At 35.6% G+C, this 20936-nt stretch overlaps 1 protein-coding gene across 6 annotated transcripts in view; it reads right to left on the bottom strand.

Annotated features, from left to right (window-relative positions):
- The window catches only part of FAAH2 (fatty acid amide hydrolase 2), a 58962-nt gene extending 42601 nt beyond the window's left edge, over positions 1-16361 (bottom strand). For all 6 annotated transcript variants that reach the window (XM_013986212.2, XM_005673689.3, XM_013986208.2 and 3 more), the window contains exons 1-2: positions 16008-16361; positions 6732-6814 (exon numbers count right to left, since the gene is read on the bottom strand). In XM_013986212.2, the coding sequence (XP_013841666.1) occupies positions 6732-6814; positions 16008-16199 (275 nt within the window). In that variant the 5' untranslated portion in view covers positions 16200-16361. The remainder of the gene's footprint in view (positions 1-6731; positions 6815-16007) is intronic.

The raw sequence follows: 20936 nt of genomic DNA, 5'->3' as shown, positions 1-20936 counted from the left end.
CCTCATTTGTATAGCAGGGGCTATAGACAGTGGCACTATCATCTGGTTTAGGAACTCTCATTCCTCAGAGTTCTTCTTTTACATTACTTCCTCCAGAAAGCCTTCCCTGACACCTCTTCAGCCCTGGATAGATATACCAGCAAAAATACATACTTATAGAGTCACACAGACCCAGGTTGGAATCCTTCTATTATTTAGTAGTTTTATGACTTTAGCCATGTTTCTGAACTTCTCTGAGTCTTTGTTTCATTCTTTATAAAATGGGAAAATAGCATGGACCCTCAGGTATATAATTTACAAAATACAATGATTCTAAAGTGCCTAACACCTTCTTTTATTTATCCCATAAACATTTTTTGGATTCCTTCTATGTGCCTGACACTGTGCTAGATGTTAAGGTATACAGAGGTGAACAAAACACAATCACTGGCCTCTTTCATACTCCAGTCTAATGGCTGAACTGTAAAAAAAAAAAATGTTGTTTATAGTATAGTAGAATTAGTGCTCTAATAAGGTAAAAGAGGATATTGTGGGAACACGGAAGTTGTGTACCTATCCAGGACTGGAGAGGAGTCAGGGGAGGCTTTCTGGAGAGAGTGATATAAAAGTCCGGTGGGTGAGACAATTAAGACCACAATGTCAATGTGGTGTTGAATCAGTTATTATACTTTTATCTCTCTGCCTCAAACCAAGCATTCTATGCCCTCACTTTCTATTGGGACTCAGAAAATGGTCTTCTTTTGCTAACTGGTGTCCTTTTAGATTCTTCAAATATGGGATTCTAGAGACTAGAAGGCAGGGGAAGAGGTGAAGAGATTGACTTGCTCCAGTTTGTTTGCTGCTCCTGACAACATATCACCAAATATGGCCTTTTATCCAGGCAACAGTAGTGATTCCAGCTTCCTATTTCTTTCCATACTCTAGAACCAGCCTCACTACACCTCCTCAGAGGCACCAGTGTTAGTCAGCTGACAACTGCTCCTCAGAGACCTGAACTACAGCTCTATGAGGTTTCTTCTCTAAGCATCTAAGATAGCAACAGCAGCCAAGCAGAAACCTCTTCACATATATCAGAGTCTGAACTCTACATTCACCTCCTTTGGGCTTCTATGTTTCTAATAATCCCAACCTCTTCCCTTTGTTATCTCAGGTCTAGGGGTGGGGGACAGGTGTTTCCTGCAGTCATTATCTCTGTGTTGTTCCAATGCTATATTTTGTTTTTTTTTCATTCCTTAAACACATATTTCAACAAGTCCATATACCAAATTTTTTGTTAAAATTGTTTGGCTTCTGGAACCTGAATGAAACAAGAATGACAAGAGCACAATGTGTTCTTGGAGCTCAAAGGTAGATGCCTCACACAGGCTGAGATTATTAAATAAAGGGTAATTAAGACCTAAGCTGGATTCTAAAAAGTCAAGTCAGCCAAATATAGAAGTGGTGGGGAAAGGGAAGGTATTCCAGGCAGAAGGAACAACTTATACAAAGTTATGGAGGTAACAGAGAACAGAATAGTCAAGGAAAATTGAGTAGGTTCAGTATGGCTAGGGACTAGGATATGAAGAAATAGAGAATACTGGCATGATGAGGCATAAGAAGAAGAGCCAGTAAAACTTTTAGACCAGTTAGAGTTGGGCAATAGACTTCAGAAAGGAGGGAAGAAGGTAGAGTCCGGGGTTATAGCCAGGTGTCTTACTTGTATGACCAGGTAGAACAGGTTTGGGAAGAAGGTGATAAAATGGTGAATATTTTCTTATCAGTCAATCAAGAATAGAAAGACAAAGCTAAGGACCAGCAAAATTAGAATTCATATCTCTTCCTACTATTTCATAGCTGTGTAACTTTAACCACTGAAACTACCCAGAGAGTCAGTTTTAGTGCCAAGTAAATGGAGGATAGCAATACAGTAAAACTGTGTATAATGATCATAAGGTCAGATCCACTAACTAAGCTCCTGTTGTAATAATAGCCATAACAATAACAATAGCTTACATTGAGTAATTGATTTAAGGTTCTGTGCTAGGTGCTTTATGTACATTTTTTTTTCATTTTACTGCCAATATTCTTAATTTCAAGTACAATAGAAACATTATAATTAGCACAATAAAGCAATTTTGCAGTGTTTTGAGAGAAGCAGGAAAAAACACTGATGTTACACATACCGTAAATGAACTTCATAAAATTATTTCTGAACATTTCTCCTAAAGCCATCCATTCCTTATCTCTCTGCAAATCTTCAATCTCTGATAGCTACTGCCCTGCCCCATCTCTCCTATCCACCCACCAATAACCTCTCTACTTTCCTATTTGTAGTTTCAAACCATCACTTTCAACAAGGACAATTTAATTCTGTCAAAACTTTATTAATATCCTCACAAACAGAAATAAGCCCCACAACCAAATACCTCCCTCCTTATGACTTGTATTTCTTAAAAAGTAATAGAGAAAAATAGCAGAATTTCCCTCTGTTTCTTATATGTTTAAACACATATTTTGTCAACAAATTAAACACAAATTACATCTCAAATATACAACAGTGCACAATCTGTGGAAATAACTTTGGGAAGAGGAGCTGCTTGAAATGTTGGAATATGTGACTAGAAGACAGCTGGCCCATAGAAAAAAGAAAGGGACAAAGGAGAATTCCTAGAACATAAAGACTTTCTGTACTTCTGTTTTTGGCACCAGATGTCTATATATTTGGATCATGACTCTGTCACACACTACCTTTTTGACCCTAAAAAGTAGCTTAACTTCTCTGGATCACAGCAGTGACACCTATAATGTAGGGATTTTTAATTTTTTGAAAAGCTGTTGAAATGATTAGATAAGAAATCATTTATAAAATAACTAGTATTGGAGTTCCCTTTGTGGTGCAGCAGAAACGAATCAGACTAGAAACCATGAGGTTACAGGTTCAATCCCTGGCCTCGCTCAGTGGGTTAAGGATCCAGTGTTGCTGTGAGCTGTGTGTGGGGAAGGTCACAGACACGGCTCAGATCAGGCCAACAGCCACAGCTCCAATTAGACCTAGCCTGGGAACCTCCATATGCCATGGGTGCAGTCCTAAAAAGACAAAAATAAAATAAAATAAAATAAAATAAAATAAAATAAAATAAAATACCTAGTGTTTCTCTTTCTTACTTACTTCACGCAATGAGAGTCTCTAGTTCCATCCATGTTGCTGCAAATGGCATTATTTTGTTCTTCTTATGACTGAGTAGTATTCTATTGTGTATATATACCACAGCTTCCTAATCCAATCATCCGTCAAAGGACATTTGGGTTGTTTCCATGTCTTGGCTATTGTGAATAGTGCTGCAATGAACATGCATGTGCATGTGTCTTTTTTAAGCAAAGTTTTGCCCAAGCGTGGGATTACTGGGTCATGTGATAGTTCTACGTATAGTTTTCTAAGGTACCTCCATACTGTTCTCCATAGTGGAAAAAAAATAATGTATTGGGGAAATAAAATATACATATATATAAAAAGAATAAGAACCTCAAAGAATAAATTAATTAAAACAATGAGTATGATACAAATTCATTTGATGTGCTGCTTGTATTTCATAAATATGTTTTAAATGTTTATAATTTCATAATACTAGCTACTTTTTCATTTTATTTATGTATACATATAAAAATTAATAAGAGAAACATCAAAAAATAGAGTAGGGGTCTACAATGGGGAGCTCTCATGCCCTGTGACTAAAACAGAGCTCCAAAGGAAGAAGAAAGATGCTTTTTCTTCCATGAAAGGACTAAGCAAATGAAAAGCTATGGACTCTTTGTTTACTATAGCCCTCCCATCTTCCTTTCCTCTATATAAAAGCATTCTCCTTCCTTTGCCCTATGAGGGACTTGCACTTGGCTCCCCATGGTTGCAAAACTTGAAGTGCAATTCTCCTATGATCCCAAATAAATCTATCTTTCAGATGAAATATCTGGCTATTTGTTTTAGGTTAATAGACAGCAACCATCTATATCAAGTAATTATAGTTTTCAATTTTTTGTAGTAATATATATTTTCATTCAAAAATAATTGACAATATAAGTGATTCAATTGTATTATATATTAACAACAGAGTTGCTGCACAAACAAGACAAAAATGCTAAACATGATATACGAATGATTGAGACCTGCAAAATTTTTCCCTATATCATAATATGATAAGAATTGATCTTTTTTCCCCATTATCCTCCATCATGTTCCATCACAAGTGACTAGATATAGTTCCCTGAGCTATAGAGCAGGATCTCATTGCTTATCCACTCCAAATGCAATAGTTTTCATCTACTAACTCAAATCTCCAGTCATCCCACTCACTCCTCCTTCCCCTTGGCAAACACAAGTCTGTTCTCCACGTCCATGAGTTTGTTTATTTTCTGTAGATAGGTTCATGTGTGCTATATATTAGATTCCAGATATAGATGACATCATATGGTATTTGTCTTTCTCTTTCTGACTTAGTTCACTCAGTATAAGAATCTCTAGTTGAAACCACGTTGCTGCAAATGGCATTATTTCATCCTTTTTTATGGTGGAGTAGTATTCCATTGTGTACATATACCACATTTTCTTAATCCATTCATCTGTTGATGGACATTGAGGTTGTTTCCATGTCTTGGCTATTGTGAATAGTGCTGCAATGAACATGAGGGTGCATGTGTCTTTTTGAAGGAAAGTTTTGTCTGGATATATGCCCAAGGGTGGGATTGCTGGATCATATGGTAGTTCTATATTTAGTTTTCTGATGTACCTCCATACTATTTTCCACAGTGTTTGTACTAATTTATATTCCCACCAACAGTGAAGGAGGGTACTCTTTCCCCCATACCCTTTCCAGCATTTGTTATTTGTTGACTTCTTAATGATGGCCATTCAGACTGGTGTGAGGTGATACCTCATAGTAGTTTTGATTTGCATTTTTCTAACAATTAGTGATGTTGAGCATTTTTTCATGTGCCTGTTGGCCATCTGTATATCTTCTTTGGAGAAATGTCTATTCATATCTTCTGCCCATTTTTCAATAGGGTTGTTTGATTTTTTGCTGTCGAGTGACTGAGTCACTTTACTGTACAGCAGAGATTGACAGAACATTGCAAATCAACTACAATAAAAAACAATAAGTGCTGGAGAAGTTTTGGAGAAAAGGGACACCTCTTACGCTTTTGGTGAGAATGTAAATTGGTGAAACCACTATGGAAAATACTATGAAAGTACCTCATAAAACTAAAGAGAGAACTACCATATGATCCAGCAATCCCACTCCTGGGCATCTATCCACAGAAAACCATGACTTGAAAAGATATATGTAATGCAATGTTCATTGCAGCACTATACACAATAGCCAAGACATGGAAGCAACCTAAATGTCTATTGCCAGAGAAATGGATAAAGAAGATGTGGTACATATATACAATGGACTATTACTCATCCATAAAAAAGAATGAAATAATGCCATTTGCAGCAACATGGATGGACCTAGAAATTATCACACCAAGTGAAGTTAGTTAGACAGTGAGAGACAAACATCATATGTATCTTGTATCTGGAATCTAAAAAATACGATATAAATGAACTTACTTGCAGAACAGAAACAGATTCACAGACTTTAAAAACTTATGGTTACTAAAGAGCACAGGTCGGGGGAGGGAGAGGGTGGACTGGGGGTCTCATAGGGAAATGTTCTAAAATTAGGTTGTGATGATGGTTGTATAACAATAAATATAATAAAATTCATTTTTTAAAAAAGAATTGTTCTAGTCACTGTGTAGGATGCTATAGGAAACAAATCCAAGTTTTGTCATTTAATACTTCCTGGCTCCCTAAAAAGGTTTACTTGGCAACTGAGATGTAGAAGTCACACATATAATGCCTTTTAAAAATACCATCTACTATACTAAATCCACATTGGAAAGTGTCAGGTGAAGTGAGGGTTCTCTTAGAGTCACTTCCAAAGCTCATTAATGCAGTAAGTATTCAATGATGTCCACCAAGTTTCCCGCCTTGTGCTGGATGTTTGATATGTAAAATCCATGGAAATTTGTTCTTTGCCATCAAACATGTTGCAGTCAATAGGAGGCAGGAGGAAGCGGACATATAAATATAAAAGCTTGTGGGTGGAAGAAAACAGGGCCATAAGCCTCAAGCTTGAAAGCATGTAGCTAGAGTAAGGAAAGAAAACAGAATAAAGAGGTCATGGAAAACCATGACTTCCTTTTGAAATGCCAAGAAGGTTACCCTAAGAAAGAACTTTAGATAGTTAAGGCTTAGGGGCCCTGTAAGGAGAACAAACAGTCCTGCTGTAAAGATTAATGTATACCTTCCTAAGATAAGACCTGATGATTGTTAGAACAGACTCTGTTACTTATAATCCCCCCAGGCTTGTGTGGTCCTTGTAAGTTTTATCTATAGTCTCTGCCCCCCATGCTTTCTGTTCACAATCCTAATAAAATATAGACCCTGAGTTTGCTTGGGGGGCTCTTGCTTGCTACAGCATTAGCCGTCTGTGTATTCTTCAAGCTGATCTCCAGGCATACTCTAAGTTCTGATTGTCACAGAAGACAACAAAAGCTAAATAAAGGGTAGGAAGTGTTGAATTAGAAGTCAGAGCAGTCCCAGTGGGAAATCAAAGGAAGGACACAGGTGGATTGGAATCCAAGCAATACATCAAGATGGAATAGCAATAGCAATAGAATAAAAACTACGAGAGGGTAAAAATGTTCACCTGTACTTGACGATTCCATTGATCATTGGGTTCACATCCTTGATTCTGTTGATATAAGCCTGAACAACATCTATGCACTTCACCTGCAAAATACAATAATTAAGTTAGTGGGTGTTTATTTTTTGAACAATTCATCCATTCAACAATTATTTAATGAAATTCTGGTATGTGCATTAATAGATTTTCATTTGGGATATCTACTGTGATTTATCTAGTGCAGTCCACTGTGAGGAGACAATATATGTCTCTTCTGAAGCTAAGAAATCAAGAGGATATCAGTATTAGAAGGCTCTGAACAATGGGTAGAGATAAAAAGCATCAATTCCCCTCTAAGTTGACAAATTTAATATCATTTAAAAATCAAAACTGACTGCAGTTCAGGCAGCCAAAATAGGGCAGGGTAGGAATGTAGATGTCATTTTAGGTATTCCTGTATCACTGAGAACTTTTACTTTCTGGACTGTATCAAACTCAAGGACACCACCAGTCATTTTCAAAACAGTATCTGCTTGCAACTGCTAGATGCAATCTTATAGTTTGAAAATCCTCCCCCCCACTTCACAATATGTTATAATTATCATTTTGAAACCCAATATTTGCTTAACAAGCACTCTTCTTGTCAGCTCCCACTGTAATACTCTATAAACAACTCTCATAACTAACCATAGCCTTGCAGTTTTTTACTTTATAAGCATCCTCCATTTTGTAGTCTGGCAGAATGCAATTCAGGTGCTTTCTTGGCTGTGTGCTGCAATCTTAACAACCCCCCAATAAAATCATTTTATTTTTGCCTCAGCCGGGTCTCCATTGTTGGAATTCTTGGTTAACAAAGTAAACAGAATTTAGAGTCCAGAGATACTATGCATATATAATCAACAAGTGAGTATTTTTTATAGTAAATAACCAGGATACCTTGAACCTTAATATTATACATATCCTTTGCAAAACCCAGGAGTTGAGGAGTAGAGACATAAAAGCACATTAAGTTACAATATCTAGATAAAATAAAGGATACTGAATAAAATTTTAATTTCAGATAATTAGCAAATAATTTTTAGTATAAATATTCCTAAATATTGTATGGGGATAATTATACTAGAAATCATATGTTGTTTACCTGAAATTGAAATTTAGCTGAGTATCCTATATTTTTATTTGCTAAATCTGACAAACCTAGGCCAAGGATATTAGGTTAGGAATATATTATAATTCTTATAAATTGGATCATAAGCACTAGAAAATTAAAAAGCAAAGTATAATTCCTAAATAAAGAGAATGAAAATGAAATGAAAAGAAACTAGATCAAGACAGAAAAAAAAGTAAGGACAGGAAAAAGTGAAAACCAGTATAAAAAATTATAAACATTACAAAAATGGAAAGAATTAATTACATCATAATAAGTAAGAAGGACTGAATTCTTCTATCAGAGAACAAAGACTTAAATTGGCTAAAAAAACCAGCTCAGCTGTACATTTTTATTAGAAATTCACTTGGAACAAAGAGACAATGAAAGGTTGAACATAAAAAGATGGGAAAAAGAATACTAAGTGAATGCAAATAATAAACAAGCTGGGTTGGCACCACTAATATCAGATAAAGCAAATTTCAAGACTGAGACATAAAATGGTACAATCCATGAAGATGATATAAGTTATATTTTTGTATTTAAAAAGCAAGAAAATAGCTAGAGAATAAACTTGTAAGAATACAAAGGAAACATGATTAGAAATAAAAGTACAGTAACAAATAATATAACTCTTTCAGAAACTAACAAATCAAGTAGTGAAAAATAAGGATATATTCGGGTATTTTGCAATACAATCAATTTGCTCAAGGACATACGGAGAAAGAACTTTTATTCCATCAAGAAGGAATATTCTCTCTGTTACTGAAATCATTAACAAAGTAATCATGTATTTAATCACAAAAAGAAAAAACAGTTTACATCAAATAGGTCAATGATCATAATCCAGTAATACTAGAAACCTAAAAAAAGATGATTTTTAAAAGGCTTAACTATTTTAAAATTTGTATGGAAACACAAAAGACCTTGAATAGCTAAAGCAATATTGAAAAGGAAAAATAGAACTGGAGGAATCATGTTCCCTGCCTTCATACTCTACTACAAAGCTATAGTCATCAAAACATCATGGTACTTGCAAAAAGAAATAAGAAAAGAAAAGAAAAAAAGAAACATAGATCAATGGAACATGACATAAAGCCCAGAAATAGAAATAAATCGAAGCACCTATGGTCAACTAGTCTCTGACAAAGAGGACAGGAAAATAAAGTGGGGGAAAGATAATCTCAATAAATGGCACTGGGAAAACTGGACAATCATGTGTAAGAGAATTAAATTAGATCATTTTATAACACCATAGTTAAAAATACACTCAAATGGATTGAAGACTTAATGTAAGGCCAGGTACTATAAAACTCCTAGAGGATAACATAGGCAGAATGCTCTTTGACATAAGTTGAACCACGTCATAGAAAGAAGACACAAATAAACCAATGGGACCTAATTAAACTCAAAAGCATCTGAAAAGTGAAAGAAACCATTAAAAAATGAAAAGACAACCCACAGAAATGGGAGAAAATTTTTTCAAATGATTGAACCAACAAAGGTTTAATCTCCAAAATATATAAACAACTCATAAAACTCAACAACAACAAACAACCCAATCAAAAAGTGGGCAGAAGACCTAAATAGACATTTCTCCAAAGAAGACATAGAGATGGCCAGCAGTACATGAAAAAATGCTCAACATCACTAATTATTAGAGAAATTCAAATCAAAACTTCAATGAGGTATCACCTCACACCAGTTAAAGTGGCCATTATTAACAAGTCAACAAACAGCAAATGCTGGAGACGATGTGGAGAAAAGGGAACCCTCCTGCACTGTTGGTAGGATTGTAAATTGGTACAACTACTATGGAAAACAGTATGGAGATAGCTCAGAAAACTAAATATAGAACTACCATATGACCAGTAATCCCACTCTTGGGCATAGATCCAGACAAAACTTTCATTGAAAAAGATACATGCATCCATATGTTCATCACAGCACTATTCACAATAGCTGAGACATGGAAATAATATAAATATCCATCAACAGATGACTGGATTAAGAAGATGTGGTACATATATACGATGGAATACTACTCAGCCATAAAAAAGACAAAATAATGCCATTTGCAGCAACATGGAAGGAACTAAAGACTCTCATACTGAGTGAAGTAAGTCAAAAGGAGAAAAACAGACACCATATGCTATCACTTATATCTAGAATCTAATATATGGCACAAATGATCCATCTACCAAACAGAAACAGATCATGGACATGGAGAACAGACTTGTGCTTGCCAGAGGGAGGGGGATGAATTGACATGGAATGGGAGTCTGGAGTAGGGGATGAAAACTGTTGCATCTGCAGTGGTTGGGCAATGGGATACTGCTGTAAAGCAGAGAACTACATCCAATCACTTGTTATAGATCAGGATGGAGGATAATGTGAGAAAAAGAATGTGTGTATGTATATATATATATATATGTATAACTAGGTCACTTTGCTGTATGATAGAAATTGACAGAACATTACAAATCAATTATAATAAAAAACACCATCACTTATGATGGAGCATGATAATGTGAGAAAATAGAATGTGTACATGTATGTGCCACTGGGTCAGCATGCTGTACAGCAGGATAAAAAATTATATTGGGGAAATAACAATTATAAAATAAAATAAATTTAAAAATAAAATAAAATGCTTAATTATTTTGAAAAACACTTTTCTACTGTAATCGATGGGGCTAAAAGGTAAACAAATTTAAAATTCCAAATTATCCAGAAAATAATATAAAGGGAACATTTCTCATCAAAATCTATGTTAAAGCTAATATCATTTCTCATAAAAATATTATTCATAAAGTTAGACAAAATATAAGCTATCCAAGTTATAATAGAAAAATAATTTCTTTATAAAAATGTAAACAATGAAATGCAAAAAGAAATGAAAAAAGTATAAGGAAATAAGTATACAATTTTCTGACAAGAAAAATTTACAAAATAACAAAATCTGTATAAAACGATGAGTAAAATCATGTTTAAACACTCATAAAACAGAAAATCCCCAACAAGTGTGATGTGATAGAAAGAGGGGGCATAAAAATGAGTTAATATTAAGAATGATAATCATAAATATAGGAGAGATTCAAAGAATAAGAGAAAGTTACATACATCTTTTCTATTAGGCTAACTCCTACTAGTCCTTTAGAATTATGTGCCTATGAAGTTCTCAGTAAATGTTTTCTGAGTATGTACATGAATAGTGATCTCAATCATCATAAAACAATCTTCTAGTTTAGTATACAAACGGCTCCAGAGTTAAGGGCCTTACTCATCAAGCTGAGGCCTTAAGCCTGGATACTCCACCAAAGTATACAATTCCAGAGATCTTCAAAATCTCCAACTTATTCTCTAACTGAACTTGTAGCATGTAGAAAATGACCCAGGACAGCTGCCCAATGGGAGGAGGGAGTGGGAGGGCTCAGGAGCTTGGGGTTATCAGACACAACTTAGATTTACAAGGAAATCCTGCTGAGTAGCATTGAGAACTATGTCTAGATACTCATATTGCAACAGAACAAAGGGTGGGGGAAAAAATGTATACATGTAAGGATAACTTGATCCCCTTGCTGTACAGTGGGAAAAAAAAAAAGAAAGAAAGAAAATGACCCAGGAAAATAAACAAAAAAGAGCAGGTATTAGAGCAATAAATGTCAGTTTGATTAGGCCCCATTGATTTATTTCTTCTTTTAATAGTTATTTCCCCAATACAATTTTTTTTTCTACTGTACAACATGGTAACCAAGTTACACATACATGTGCACATTCCACTTTCTTACAATATCGTGCTCCATCATAAGTGACTAGACATAGTTTCAAGTGCTACACTGCAGGATCTCATTGCTAATCCATTCCAAAGGCAATAGTCTGCATCTATTAACCACAAGCTCCCCAACCATCCCATTCCCTCAGCCTCCCCCTTGGCAACCACAAGTCTATTCCCTAAGTCTATGATTTTCTTTTCTGTGGAAAGGTTAATTTATGCCTTATATTAGATTCCAGATAGAAGTGATATCATATGGTATTTGTCTTTACTTCACTCAGTTAGAGAGTCTCTAGTCCCATCCATGTTGCTACAAATGACATTATTTTGTTCTTTTTATGGCTGAGTAGCATTCCATTGTGTATATATACCACATCTTCCTATCCAATCATCTGTTGATGGACATTTGGGTTGTTTCCATGTCTTGGCTATTGTGAATAGAGCTGCAATGAACATGTGGGTGCATGTGTCTTTTTTAAGTAAAGTTTTGTCTGGATATATGCCCAAGAGTGGGACTGCTGGGTCAGATGGTAGTTCTATGTATAGATTTCTAAGGTGCCTCCATACTGTTCTCCATAGTGGTTGTACCAGTTTACATTCCCACCAACAGTGCAGGAGGGTTCCCTTTTATCCACATCCCTCCAGCAATTGTTATTTGTGAACTTATTAATGATGGCCATTCTGACTGGTGTGAGGTGGTATCTCATGATAGTTTTGATTTGAATTTCTCTAATAATCAGGGATGTTGAGCATTTTTTCATGTGCTTGTTGGCCATCTGTACATCTTCCTTGGAAAAACTTTTGTTTTTATTTCTGTTGCGTTGGGAGACTGACCTAAGAAAGCATTTGTAAGGTTGATATCAGAGAATGTTCTCCTATGTTCTTTTCTAGGATTCTGATGGTGTCTTGTCTTACATTTAAATCTTTAAGCCATTTTGAGTTTATTTTTGTACATGGTGTGATGGAGTGTTCCAGTTTCATTGATTTGCATGTGGCTGTCCAGGTTTCCCAGCACCACTTGCTGAAAAGACTGTCATTTTCCCATTTTATATTCTTGTCTCCTTTGCTGAAGATTGATTAACCATCGGTATCTGGGTTTATTTCCAGGTTCTCTATTCTGTTCCATTGGTCTTTATGTCTATTTTGATACCAGTACCACACTGTCTTGATTACTGTGGCTTTCAATACTGTCTGAAGTCTGGGAGAGTTATGCCTCCTGCTTGGTTTTTGTTCCACACTCCAAAAACAATCTATGAAGCCACCATCACTCTAATACCAAAACCAGACAAACATACTAACAAAAAAGAAAATTATAGGCCAATATCTTTGACGAATAGACACAATTCTCAACAAAATTTTAGCTAACTGCATCCAACAACATATAAAAAAGATCATACACCACGACCAAGTAGGATCCCTCATGGGTTCACAAGTATTGTTCTGCATATGCAATTCAATCAATGTCATGCACCACATTAACAACAGAAAAGTCAAAAACCACGTGATCATCTCAGTAGATGAAGAAAAGCATTTGACAAAGTCCAACAGCCATTCATGATAAAAAGAAACTCTTACCAAAGTGGGTAGAGAGGGAACATATCGTATAATAAAAACCATTTACAACAAACCCACAGTAAATATAATATTCAATGGAGAAAAGCTGAAAGCCTTCCCGCTAAAATCTAGAGCAAGACAAGCTCTCACCACTTTTATTCAACATAGTATTAGAAGTCCTAGCCACAGCAATCAGACAAACAAAAGAAATAAATGGTATCCAAGGTGGAAGAGAAGAGTTAAAATTGTAGCTAAATACAGAAATCCTTAAGGACTCCACACAAAAACTAGTCAAACTGATCAACGAATTCAGCAAAGTAGCAGGATACAAGACTAACATTCAGAAATAAGTTGCATTTCTGTATACTAACAATGAAATATTAGAAAAGGAATATAAAAATACAATACCTTTCAAAAATCACACCCCAAAAAATTAAATTCCTAGGAATAAACCCAAACAAGGAGGTGAAAGACTTATATGCTGAGAACTATCAAAAATTAATCAAGGAAATTAAAGAGAATTCAAAGAAATGTAAAGAATTCCATGCTCCTGATTTGGAAGAATTAATATGGTAAAAATGGCCATACTACCCAAAGCAATCTACAGATTCAATGCAATCTCTTTCAAATTACCCATGACATTTTTTACAGAACTAGAATAAAAAATCCAAAAATTTATATGGATCCATAAAAGACCCAGAATTGCCAATTTCTTGCTCTTTGATATGTAAATTTAAGATAACATATGCAAGATTCCTAGTACACAGTAGGCACACTATAAATGATACTTTTATTATTCCATCTACAGCCCTAGTCTTCACAAAAAATTTAACTGATATTGACCTAATCTTACATAAGAAATTGTTCAAATCATCATTTTTTTCGTGACTTCTTCCCTGGCTCTAGTCTTAACAAAAAATTTAACTGATATTGACCTAATCTTACATAAGAAATTGGTCAAATCATCATTTTTTTCGTGACTTCTTCCCTGGCTCTAACAACAAGGCTGAAAGGAAGCCAGCTTTCTCAATACTCAATGGTTTATGGGCACTATTTTATTTTGAGCCAGAAAATTCTTTGTTATGGAGTGCATTGTGACATGTTTCACAACATCCTTGTCCTCTCCCCACTTGATGCAAATTTGTGACAATCAAAAATATTTTCAGACATTGTCACATATCCCCTGGGGGACAAAACTGCCCTCGGTTGGGGACCACTGCTCTAGAGAAATGAATGAAGTGTCAAACAATCTGTAACAAAGAAGGATTACAAAGTAAGAAAGAAGTTGTTAATATCTGCATTGTGGGAGGCAGAGCCTATGAGGGGCTGAGGGAAAACTAGGAAAAATAAAACTCTCGTATCCTCTCCTCTTGTCCAGAATTCTTTTATATAAACTAAATGTAGATAATCTCTTCTTATGAGTAAACATAAACATATTAATAATGGCTATCATTTCAAAATACCCGATAATAGCAATAGTTAAAGCTCATATAGGAAAATTATTTTTGAGTTTTACATTTATGAACTTATTTAACCCTCACAGCAACTCTATAGGATAGATCCTATTATCATGTCTATTTTCTTTATGGGATATTGAAGGTACAAAAAGTGCATGGAATGTTTCTGAGACTGTATAGTTAGACAGGAGGAGACCTAGGAATTCTAAACTCATGCAGAATGACTCCAGAGTCTACCCTTCTAATCATTATGCTACACAGTCTACTCTGTGCCAGACACTTGACATGTATTATCTGCAAAATTTTCATGTAAACCCTTGTCCAGGTTCACACAGCTGTAGAAAGGGAGACAAAAATTTGAAACCTACTGTTTTTCCACTACATCTCACTGTCTCCTCAAATGTTAGCAAAAGCATGCATGGGGGGGATAAGGGGATGGGAAAAGATTCAGGAACAAAACAGGAAATGTCACTGAAAGGTTACCTGGAGTGTAAATAAGCATTCTAGATTATAGTAATAAAGTAATAAGGAAAAGCAAATGAGAGAACAGAGGGATAAAGACGAGAGAAATAAAGAATACTATAGTCCAGCATTAGTTCCCCTAGAGGGAACTAGCTATTCATATGATACAGAAATGGATGCTCCTGACTAAAAAATTCTAGAGAGATGCTTAAGTCTTTGGATTAATAATTTCCACCATTTTTTTGCAGTTGTGCAAATCCTTTTACCTTTGTTTCTTCATGTGTAAAATGGGGATATTACCTAGATAGTTGCATCAATGAGACAGAATATATTTAAGTACCCAGCACAGTATTTGACATGTACTCTGATTAGCCATGCTGTTATAATCCTAGAGCAGGAATTTTTTTTTAATTTAAAAATGCATTAGACAAGAAGCAACAGGTAGACCTAGGGCCAAAAGAAACAGGGAGAGAGAGTGAGAGGGAGACAGAAATTCCATGACTCAGAATCAGTTTATAAACCACAACTGAGACAGAGAGATACAGAGACAAAGTTTCTAAAACTGAAAATCAGTTTGTAAACCACATCTGATTTAGTCTCCTACAATTATTATGCACAAAGAGGACAAATAGACGGGATAGACTGTGAGAGGTGCCAAAACCGTCCAACTGATCCCCACAGCAAATGTTCCTGGGTATAAGCATACTACAACTCCCACAAGTCTCCTTTTTTCCCCAGTGAAAAAAGGTCGCCCTAGTACAGGGTAGAAAGTAAACTGATTTCCACCAAGGCTAAACTCATTACCCACAACAACCACCACCACTAAACTTAGTGGAATTGTCCATGAAAAGACCTATCCCTCTACCCTCTTTTAAATCAGCCCGCCATTGCAGTTGCTCTCCCACCTTCCTCTGTCGAATCAGCTTGGCCAGCTGAACACCTGAAAGCAGGAGTAGTGGTTCAGTCACAGGCCTCGTTGTTCCTGAGCTAAACTTGGGGCCGCCAAAAGCTCGAGCTGCTTGGCCTATGAGGCCGATGAGAAAGCCGACTGCCCGCAGGAGCAGCAACTGGATTCTGATGGTGAACGGGAGTGCCATAGCAGCCTGGATTCCGCAGGGTCCTACTGCGTGAAGGTTGCGCGCACGCTGGGCAAAAGAAGAAAATGATGAGCAAGGAGGTATTTAGGAATCCTTTTGTTTACATGTCTATTATCTACCCACAATTCTACAGGAGCTTGTTTGTCATCACTGGCTGGGCTCTGGGCCAGAGATAGGGGCGGAGTTGTCTTCCCAACTACTTCCTGTGTTTAATGCAACCCTTTGTTAGTGCTCCAGTAACCTAACTCAGGAAAAGGGATAAGAACACCAGCCTTGGAGTCCCCAAACCTGCCACTAGGTGGCCTTGACCAATTTACATTTTGTGTCTAGTACTCATATGAAAAATGAGAATAAATATTCTTACTTGGAAAAGTTATGGTAAACACTAGATAATCAAACGCTTAGCACAATTCGTCGCAAATAATGTGTTATAAGTGGTAGTTGTTATAATTCATTTCAGTTGTACCTGTGAAAAAAAGTGTTGTATGTTTGTATGTTCTCAGTATGTTCAACAAACAGCTAAATAAAAAGCATATACATATTGTCTCTATCCATATGAGTTAATCCTTATAAGATCACAAACAGATAGTACTGATGAATATTAAATGTCTAGCCAAGACCTCTCTCCTAAACCCTAGATACTTTTACCCAATGCCTATTTAACATCTTCAGGTGAATATTTCACAGTTTCATTCAAAGTCAACATTTCATTCAAAGTCATAATCTTTCTAAACTTGCTGCTCCTCCAGGGTCATGAAGGACATGTTCATCCACCCAGTCAGCCATGCCAAACATCTCAGAATCATCACAGATTCTTCCTTTTTTCTCATCCAAGTCCAGTTAATACCTTTCCTTCCTGACAGTCCTAGTTCAGGTCTCACTGACATTTACCTCAACTTCTACAAACAACTAACTGATCACCTTTCCTTCCTTTAGAGTGTTCTTTTTAATATATAAATCTGACCATGTTACTTCTTTGCTAATGGCTTTGTAATAATTCCCCATTTTCTTCAGGTTCAAGCCTCATCTACTTTGTCTGGTATTCAAAGATCTAATGACTGAGGTCTGAAAACTTCTGTACCTCATCCCTAGCCCATTTCATCACTTTCATGTTATACTCCTACCAAAAAAACTATTTGGAGAGATGGAATAAATTACATGCTGTTCCAGAGGAGGAAAAAATGAGAAAACCTATGTATGTGTTGGAGGGGGGTGGGTAAACTTCCTATTAAAGTCAGGGAAAATTATGTATTTCCACCATCGGTTAGCAATCAAAAGTGGAGGCTGAAGAGTTAATCTTGTCTCCTTCCTAAATCTATTTCTGCTATAGATCTTAATATGTCTGTAGCCTATTCTCTACTCTCCATTCGCACTGCTGTTACCTTAATTATGTAATAGTTTCCTAACTGGTTTTAAATTGACTTCAATTTGTCCCTTTTTAAAACCACTCACTGCATTTAAATTTTATTTTTTCCATTAAAATAATTTATGCTCATATTAATACTGTTGTATGTTTGACCTGTCTTTCACATCCTAATGAAAGTGGGTATTATCTTCTTTACCAATTTCACAGGTGAAGAATTGATTCTTACTGTTATTTAAACTTGTATTTATTTTGTTTAGAGTGATTATGAACACTTTTTTTATGATCATAGGTCATTTCTATTCCTTCTGTTGTGAATTGCCTGTGTCCCCTCCTATATTTTCTATTGAATTTTCATCTTTTAAAAAACTAATTTGTAAAATTCTTTTTTTTTTTGTCTTTTTAGGGCTGCACCCATGGCATATGGAGGTTCCCATGCTAGGGACTAATAGGAGCTGTAGCTGCCAGTCTATGCCACAGCCACGGTAACACCATATCCAAGCCACATCTGTGACCTACGCCACAGCTCACAGCAATGCCAGATCCTTAACCCATTGAGTGAGGCCAGGGATCAAACCCACAACCTCATGGATCCTAGTCTGATTAGTTTCCATTGAGCCATGAGGGAACTCCGCAAAATTCTTTTTAAAATAAATTTTATTGGAAATAGTTGACTTACAAAGTTGTGTTGGCTTCAAGTGTACAGCAAAGGAAATCAGTTATACATAAACATATATCCATTCCTTTTCAGATCCTTTTCCCATATAGGTTATTACACAGTATTGAATAGATTACCCTGTGCTATATAGTAGGTCCTTGCTAACTATCCAGTTTATATATAGTAGTGTGCATATGTCAATTCCAACCCCCTAATTTATCCTTCCCCACCACCATTCCCCTTTGGTAACCATAAATTTGGTTTCAAAATCTTTGAGTCTCTTTAAGTATTCTAAGTTCTTTTGTATCACTTTCCATTAGATTCCACATATTAGTTGTGTCATATGATATCTGTCTTTCTCTGCCTGACTTACGTCACTTAGTATGCTAATTTCTAGGTCCTTCCATATTGCTGCAAATGGCATTATTTCCTTATTTTCTATGGCTGAGTAGTATTCCATTGTATATATGTACCACAACTTTATTGAATCCTCTGTTGATGGATATTTAGGTTGATTCCATGTCTTGGCTATTTAAAATAGTGCTCCAGTGAACATTGGGTTGCATGTTTCTTTTTGAGTTATGGTTTTTTTTTGATATATGCCCAGGTGGAGGATTGCTGGATCATACAGTATGTCTATCTTTAGTTTTTTAAGGAAGCTCCATACTGTTCTCCATAGTGGTTTCACCAGCTTACATTCTTACCCACAGTATAGGAGGGTTCCTTTTTCTCCACCCCCTCTCCAGAATTTATTGTTTGTAGACGTTTTGATGATGGCCATTCTGAGTAGTGTGAGATGATACCTTAATGTGGTTTTGATTTGCATTTCTCTAATAATTACCGATGATGAGCATCTTTTCATATCCTTTTTGCCAATCTGTCTGTCTTCTTTGGAGAAATAGCTGTTAAAATCTTATGAACATTTATTTAATTGGGTGGCTTTTTGGTATAAATCTATATGAGATTTTCATATATTTTGGAGATTAATCCCTTATTGGACACTTCATTTGCAAAGATTTTCTCCCACTCTCTAGTCTTTAAATCTTGTATAGATCTTATATACTTATAATGCTGTCCCTAGTAATTTATCTACTTTGTTGTCTGTCTTTTAATATTGTTAAATGTTAAAATTTAAAGATTCTTTAAGTATTTGTGTAAATGAGTCTGTTGAATTTTCCCTTTATCATTACATCCACCAATATTATCCTTAGTATCCTTTTTCAGCTGTTTATCAACTAAAAATTCATGTAAATTTCATTCTTTTGTGATTTCCTTTTTGTAGAGAATTTTTGCTGTAGATGAAGATAGATGCTTGCATGGAGATGGGACCACTAAGGCATGGTGGCTGCTGGACCTCCTCGTTTTAGTTGCCAATTCCTCACACACATATTCTTTGCTCCAACTACACCAGCCTATTTGAAGTCCCCTAAAACCGTGGTTTCCAAACTGTAACTGCTGTTCAAAATAATTAGAATGATCCCTAATATGTTTGTAAATATTTATGTATAGACTATATTGTACTGTGCTAATACGAATTTCATATCCTATGGACTAAAATGAAATGTATGTTATAGAACAGAAAGAAGAAAGCAATTGAGGTATAATATTATTTTCAAGGTCCTGTATTTTCCCATGTTCCAATGTATTATTTTGTGCCCTCTGAGAAGTACTTACACACACATCCTCCACCTTGAATACGCTGACCTAAAACTACATATGCTATTATAACATTCCCTTAACTGATATCCACTTCCAGCCCCTTATTGCTGCACCTCTGAAACATATTCAACCTCAAACTTCATGACTCAACTCAGGTACCATACATTTTAAGAAGCTTTTTCTGACCACTACAATGCCCAATGTGATTAGATACTCTTATTTTGAATTTCCAGCACACCATATTCTGCCCTATCATGGCACGCAGCACACTGTACTGTAATTAAACAAAGCCCCTCCCCAAAAGAGTGGAAATCCTCTATGGTAAGTCCCTAAGTTAGTCATCTCTGTATCAACAGAGTCTGGAACAGAGTAGATATTCAAAGAGTGTTGATTGAATAAGTGAACAAATGAATGAAACCATCATAATTTTGTTTTGAGCACTCCTGTCAGAGTCTATGTTCTCTTACCCACTTAACCCACTACAACCCACATATATAAACATAACAATACATACATCTGAAAATATACACTCATTTTGGTAAACATTATATTCATAATAAAAAGATGAACAAGTCTACATGGATGCACATTCTGTATGAAAAAGAACAAAGTCCAAGTACCATTTGCCTAGCTTTTCCCAATGATAATATCTTCCGAATTATAGAATGATCCATCACAATCAGTATATTGGAATCGATAGAGAATATTTCCATGATCACAAGAATCTCTCATGTCCTTTTATATTAACACCCACTTGCATCCACCTAAGCCCTGTCTTAACCCATATGAAACCACTAATCTGCTCTCCATTTCTATAATTTTGTCATTTTAAGAATATATAAAATAAAGCATAAAGAATTATAACTGAGTTGACTATTTTAACTAATTTTTGTCTTGTTCTTGAACTTAAAGGAAAAGCATTCAGACTTTTACCACCATATGTAATGCTAATTGTAGATTTTTTTAGATGTTATTCATCAAGTATAAATTCTCTTCTATTCTGATTTTTCTGAGTGTTTTTAATCATGAATAGGTGTTGAACTTGGTCAAATTTTTG

Source organism: Sus scrofa, chromosome X (genome assembly GCF_000003025.6).
Source record: "Sus scrofa isolate TJ Tabasco breed Duroc chromosome X, Sscrofa11.1, whole genome shotgun sequence".
NCBI classification, from domain to species: domain Eukaryota; kingdom Metazoa; phylum Chordata; class Mammalia; order Artiodactyla; family Suidae; genus Sus; species Sus scrofa.
Note: the sequence above shows the minus strand (reverse complement) of the source record. Positions and strands in the feature narration are given on the sequence as shown.